The sequence below is a fragment of the Plasmodium cynomolgi genome, chromosome 13 (assembly GCF_000321355.1).
Source record: "Plasmodium cynomolgi strain B DNA, chromosome 13, whole genome shotgun sequence".
NCBI classification, from domain to species: domain Eukaryota; phylum Apicomplexa; class Aconoidasida; order Haemosporida; family Plasmodiidae; genus Plasmodium; species Plasmodium cynomolgi.
In genome coordinates this window covers 797,275-804,343 of record NC_020406.1, presented here as the reverse complement: position 1 = coordinate 804,343, position 7,069 = coordinate 797,275, and the positions used below count along the sequence as shown (strand labels likewise).

Genomic DNA, 7,069 nt, shown 5'->3' with positions numbered 1-7,069 from the left:
CTTTATCTTTCACCATTACGCGATACGCCTTCACCATTTTGACGCTTCTCATGGGAAGAGCTCCACCTTTTCTTGGCTCCTCCTTCAGTTCGGTCTTCCCCTTTCCGCCACCGTAACTACGTACGTCTGAACACGTGTGTACGTCCTGCCGCGCGGTGTCTCTCCCATTTCTCTCTCCGCGTTGCACATGAAATGGTTTCCACTAAGGACCTCTTCTCCCGGGCGCCTCCATTCGTGCCAACACCGCACGGGGGTTAGGGGGTCGCCCCCTATTGATAACCCAAGTACTTCTTGTACATGTCGACGAGGGCGACGTTCATGCCCTCCACGTTTTCCCGCAAGTAGTTAACAATGGCGCTTGTCGCGTTCCCGTCGTCCAGGTCCTTCACGTCCCGCAGGAAGGTCAGGACGTTATCGAGGGCTCTGTTGCACACGCCTGCGAGGGGGGGTAGAAGCGGATTGGTGAGTAGCATAAAAAGGGGTAATTACGTGTGCGCGGAGAAACAGCTTTGTGGTAACTGCGTCTTTGTAGGCATTGCGTCTTTGTAGGCATTGCGTCTTTGTAGGCATTGCGTCTTTGTAGCCTGTGCCCCTTCGCAGCCACTGCCTCTTCGCAGCCACTGCCCCTTCGCAGCCACTGCCCCTCCGCAGCCACTGCCCCTCCGCTGCTCTCACCCGGGAGGTCGTCGTACTTGAGCACTCCGCGCATGACGCAGTTGTAGCCAGCGGAGTGATACATTTTCGTTGCGCTCAAGTTGGACGAAACGGTATTCAAGTGCAGGATATTCTTCTTCTCAATATAAATATCCCTCCTCGTGTTCAGCACTGTATTAATCAGCTTAAGGAGTTGTATGATGAGAAATGTGTTGTCCTCCCTTGTGCAGGCGAACAAATCAGCATGTTTGTTCCTGTCGTAGAGGAGTCCTTCCAGGTAGGGGGTGCTACTACTACAGGTGGTTGGTAAATGGGATCTAACAAGGGAGGGTACAAAGTCACGAAAAAGGTAATTCTCTGTGAGTACATAAATGAACAGAAGGAATGCCATCATGACACTCTTGTTGTGTATGTATTGGGCTTGATAAAAGATGGAGGAGAGGAACAGTGGCACATTAATTCGAAAGTACACTAGGAAACAAATTAAAATATAATGGAGGAGATTCGATTCGTCTAGTGATAAAATAGCTATCAGTGTAAGCACCGTGTGTTTGTTCACATAGGGATAATTATCCTCGTTGACTGTGTTGAAGTTGTAATTTTTGAAAGCCTCTCCAAGGTCGTAGTCCTTTAGGTATTCCATCCCTAGAAGTTGCTTCAAATCACTCTGTAGGATGCCAAAGTGGGTATCGAAAATTTCTTCACGCTGATAGGACACCACATTGTCGTATATGTACTTCGTTTGCCTTTTATTATGCGTCATGCATTTGTGGTGGGTTGCACCTTCCTTATCCGTCTTCGATGCGTGTGTCTCTGCTTGGGAGAGCAGCTCTGCGGGCTTCTCCCCCTGCAGGAGGCTTCCGCGGTGTCTCTCCCCCTGCAGGAGGCTTCCGCCACGTATCTCCCCTCCGCCCCTCTCTCCGTGCAGAGCCCCTGTGCTACCCTTTTCACTTTCCCTTTCGCTTCCCCTCTCGCTGCTCCTACCCCCCCTGGGAGACCCCTCAAAGCATGTATACACAGGGAAGAGCTTCTCCATGTACTTCAACACCACCTTCAGTAAATATATGATCACAAAATTTGTTACATATATGTAAAGAATGGGCATGTCATCCTTCAGTCTGTTTTTATACAACCCCATGCAGACGTGTAGAAGGTAGATGCATCTCTCCGTGTTCCCTTCATCATCCAGGGTAAAGTTATTTCTAACAATAGCTAGCAATTGAGGTTTCAAAATTTCGTTAGTCAGCACGTTGGTCGAGACTGATTCGTATGTTAAGTAAAAAGTGTGAGTCTCGTGAAGGATGAACAGACACATGTATTCCATGAGGACATCAAAGCAGGAGCTGCTCATTTCGTGCGTCGTCTCTTTTGAAGCCTTCCTCTTAAAGTGCTCGCTTATCACGTGGACCGTCCGTACATACAAAGAACACACTCTCTTGATTATCTCCTCATTCTTTGCGGAAAATAATTTAGAGATGATTTTCAAATTGCACAACCACAGGGTGTAGAAGCTATCGCTAATGGTTTGGTCTACATACAAATTTACTTCGTTGGTTAGCTGCGGAACGGAGTAGTAGTTGTCTCCTCCGCACGGGGGGAGAGCGCGCAGGTCCAGAAGGTACTGTCTACCTTCACCTGGGTGAGAAACCTGATCGATACCTTTCCTCCCCAGTATGGTATATGCTATTACGTCTAAGCTGAAGTGAAATAGTACGTAATCTTCGCCCCCTTTGTTGGGAACACCCCCATGGGGGGGGTAATAACCGTGGGGGGGGCCACTCTGGCTGTGGTTTTCATCACCACGAGTGTTTATGTTAGCAGAGCCGGTAGCTACTTCGTGGCGTCCTCGGCCTCCTTGGGGGATGAACTCCATCAGGCCACAGCCAAACTCGTAATTCTTGTTCAGTATCTGCACGAGGATGTTAAGCATGTATTCCTTTATGGAAAGGTTGCTGCTCTTGTAGAGGTCCAGAAGGAAATTGTAATTATCCTTAAAAATGGTTATGTCCTTTTCTTTGTTGCTGATGAAGACGATGTGGCTGAGGATCTGCAGGATTTTTTGGATGCTCTTTGGGTAGGCGATCTGTAAGGAGGGGGGAAGCGTGGTTAGCGGTGAAATGATCAGATGCGTGGTTAGCGGTGAAAAGATCAGATGCGCGGTTAGCGGTGAAAAGATCAGATGCGCGGTTAGCGGTGAAAAGATGAGATGCCGCGTTGGAGGTGGCCGGCCAGACGCGGGACAAGCGAACCTCCGAATGTAATTGCACACTCTCCTGCGCACCTGCGTGAGCAGAGTTATGAGGGGGCCCACCAGAATCTCGTTAATAAAGTCGTAGTTCTCGTACACATACTCATACTTAAATATGTAGTTAAACAAGCAAACAAATTTGAAGCAGACGAGAGGGAGGAAGTTGAACGACATAGCGGCGTAGTGGTTTTCCGGGGGAGGAGCGTCCCTCTCGCCCAAGCCACATGATGATGAGGGTCTCGTTCGAAGCAAAGAACCCACAACACACTTGGGAGATAAGTGCATGTACAGCAAACGGATATTCTCATAAATGAGAACAGTCACTTCATCAATGAAGGGAAAGGAAGCCTTGTAATTTTTAATCCACACTTTTAATATTAAAGCAATTCGGTAACTGACTAAGGGGTGAGTAAACTCAATCGACAAATAGTCAGTGAAAAACTGAATCATGCAAAGGATATGCTCTGCTTTTATTTTTTTATGTAGAGATGAATATAACAAGTAGTAAATATTTAAGTATCCATCCAACTCAATAATGGATTCAGAAAATTCTGGAACCTGTAGATCCTTCAACTTGTCCGGAACGGACTTAATCATATGAACATAATTATGTAGAGAATTAATTAAGGGCTCAAAAAAGTGACTAAAAATTGAAAACAAAAAAGGCTCAGATGCGATTTCGATAATACATTCTCTTGCAGAGGAGTAGAACATATTTTCTTCCACTACATGTCCATCCTTGTCCTTAACGTTCAGCACGATATCCATAATTTGTTCAGTAGACATATTAATACAATGCGTTCTCAAAAATTCGAATATTTCAAGAGCCTTCTGATTATGCATTAAAATATAATCGTCACTAGTCAGTGCATATTTTACCTCCTCCCGTATATAAGTCAGTATATCCCTAAAGGTATAATTTTTATTTACTCTCCCTTTTTTGTTTTCACTCTCCAGGTTGTTAATATTCACCACAACAGTGTTAATAATTTTTGTTTCTAGATCCGTTTTTTCAGTAAACGTATCGCAAAAGGTACTTTGATTATTAATCATACTTTTTACTGTTAGGTAATTCTCTCTCACTTTTTTTTGTTTGATTAGGTTGTATTGACTTAGACAGAAATGGTAGAACAAACTCCTTAGAATTACAATACATGTATTAATAATATCAAAAAATTTGACATCGTAGCAGTCACTGTTTATGTATATATCTTTACTTAGATGCTTCTTTAAGAAAAGGCAGATAAACTGCTCCGTGATATCTTTTTTTATATACTCATGTAAGGCACTCTGAAATTCAATAATGTGAAGGAAGCTACTCAGCAGGAATTTCAAATATTTCAGATAGTACAGCGGTGAATCCCTCCGCACAAACTTGAGGTAGAAGATAGTTTTATTGGCCAGGCACTGTAGGAAGGTCTTCTTTCGCAGGGCGCACTCTCCATCCGGTTGGGGGGGGCCATCCGGTTGGGGGTGATCACTCGGTTGGGGGTGGCCATCCGGTTGGGAGTGACCATCCTGTTGGGGGTGATAATCCGGTTGGGAGTGATCATCCGGTTTGGGGTGACCACCCTCATGGAAGCGACCACCCTGTAGGCGACCCTCCCCCGAGGGGTAGATTCTCCCCCGCTCCCTCTGAACGTCATCTCTACTAATAATCAGGTTAAGCAGAACGCTGTCCACGAATTTAAGGATCCTCACCTTTTTGTCGCTTTCGGCGTTAAAGCGGCAGCAGTAGGCGTCGCTTCCCCCTGCGGACGCTTCCCCCGCGTAATGCGCGTCACTGGACCCGCCCCCCTCGACGGGCACCCATTCGGCGCAACTCACACCCGGCGCGGGCGTCATCTTCGGCGCGAGCGTCATCTTCTGAGCGCACTCCACCTTCTGCTCGGACGTCAGCTTCTGATCGAACGCCACCTTCTGAGCGCGCTCCACCTTCCGCTCGAACGTGAGCTTCCCCTCAAGCTCCATCACAGCGCTGTACTCCCCAAAGCACTTATTGCACGTCCCTTCACTGCCACACATACACGCCTCGTTCAGGCTGCACTGAAAATATACGTTCAAGATATTTTCCCAAATGGGGTAGAGGCAGTCGATAAACTGTTGTGAAATGAGGTAGGTTTCCTTCTTATCTTTTAGCAGCTTCTTACTGTACTGCTCCCGGAGCACCTTGTACAGCAGGTACATGTACGTGTATAGGCTGGACAGGCTGTCCACGGTGGGGAGACAGTCGAAAGGGCCAGGGGTGCCGAAGCTGTTTGGGTTCCCCCCATGCGTACTCAACTCCTGAAGGAAGAACTGCAGCAGCTGGGGGAAATTATGCACCAACTCATATCTAGCCACCTTCCTCAGAAGGAGTGAGAACTCCTTGTAGTAGTAGCTCACGGTACTCCGGTTGGCTAGAATAACCAAAATTTTCTCCTTGACCATTTTCTTTATATCGGTACTAAAATGGAAAAGATCCTTACAATTCCAGAAGCGACTCACCAAATTTTTGGAGTAAATGACAGCCAACTTACGCACATTATTGTGCACCTCTGTGAGGCAGCATATGTCTAGTAGGTAGAGAATGAACTGCTCTTCCTTTTCGTATTCGTTTAGGACTCTCTCGGCCTCTTTTCTGCGTTCCTGGTCGTTCGACCACGTGTCGTACAGCGCGTCTACGATTTGCTGGTGGTCAGGGGTGAGTGCCTGAGCACTTTGCGGGGGAACCGCAGCAGTCGGCGCAATCGATCCCTCCGTTTCGGGAAGTTCCTGCGTTTCGGGATGCTCCTGCGTTTCGGGATGCTCCTGCGTTTCGAGATGTTCCTGCGTTTCGGGATGTTCCTGCGACCCACTCCCTGGGCCCATGTGGGCCTGGCGACTCTCCCCCCCCTCCATGGTGGAATGGACCCTCTACCGCTCGGGATTCTTGCCTGAACGTGGCGTAGCAATTTCTCACTCAGGCACTAACCAGCAAGAAGAGAGCCTCAAAAAGGGGACCTCAAAAAGGGGGCCTCACAAAGGGGGCCTCACAAAAGGGGGCCTCAAAAAGGGGACCTCACAAAAGGGACCTCACAAAGGGGAAACACATACGGATGTGCATAAAACGACGTGTATGTAGTGGATCGTATGTTGGGTAAGCTGTCCCTCTCGAGCAGTAAAAACAAAAAAAAAATTAAAGCGGCTTCCCCTTTCTGCAGTTCAGTCCTCAAACGCATTCGCCGCTTTGTTCGCAAGCACGTAAGCCCGCATGTACATGCAGCTTCGCAAACTTGCAGCGGTGCATGCCTGCATTGGTACATACTTCACATGGTGCATACTTCCCATGGCGCATACTTCCCATGGCGCTTGCTTCTGCCTGCTGTCACAAATCCTTTTGCGTGCACGTTTGTACACAATCCTTTGGCTTTGGGTTCGGGGCTCCCCCCTGGCGTGCTGAAATTATTTCCTTCCCATCAGCGGCCACTCCAACTTGGATGGGGCGAAATGTTGGGACTTCTGACCCCTTAAAAAGTCTCCACTTTTTTTTTTTTTAACGACGTATTAAGGGGAAGCTAAGTCTTCCCCGGATTCGCCGCGAAAAGTACGGCTGGCTTTCACGTGGCCATTCACTTAACCGTTTCGAAGTAAAAAAAAAAAAACCACACACGCACATGTACGTGTACGTGTACATATACATCAACGTTGATATACGCGTATCCACCCGCGTGTCCATCCGCATTTCCACCGAGCGGGAGGAACAACTCGCCATCCGCGTGTGCAAAGAATAGGTGCGCTGGAGTTATGTTCATGTATGTACAGGCAACCAGGGGTAGACTTCCGTCCCCATCCATGTGACACCCCCCTTGAAGGGAAACCTCGCACAGAAGGGTTCGGCATGCCACGCAAGTTACGCAGCGAACAGAGGCACACAACACACAGCACACAGTACACAGCACACAGCACATAGTACACAGCACACAACACACAGCTCACATCACACATCACACAGCACACAGCTCACATCACACAACACACATCACACAACTCAGTCTTCTATAATGTGGAATGACGTTGCAGCGGAGAGGCCTGCTGAGAAATGCCCCCCTCGTGCTCGCTCGCCTTATGAAAAAGAGAGGGTCCAACGGTGGTGATTAGCGACGATGAGGGTGTGACCATCATTATGATGGCGACAGGACAAGGGGG

General features: G+C 48.0%; 1 protein-coding gene across 1 annotated transcript; it reads right to left on the bottom strand.

Moving 5' to 3' along the window:
• Nucleotides 1–269: 269 nt before the first annotated feature.
• Nucleotides 270–5,782, bottom strand: PCYB_132650 (hypothetical protein; the record flags this gene model as incomplete). The annotated part of the gene is made up of 3 exons (XM_004224290.1): nucleotides 270–436; nucleotides 676–2,737; nucleotides 2,966–5,782. The coding sequence occupies 3 exons, from the start codon at nucleotides 5,780–5,782 to the stop codon at nucleotides 270–272; spliced, it is 5,046 nt and encodes a 1,681-aa protein (XP_004224338.1).
• Between the last annotated feature and the right edge of the window lie 1,287 nt (nucleotides 5,783–7,069).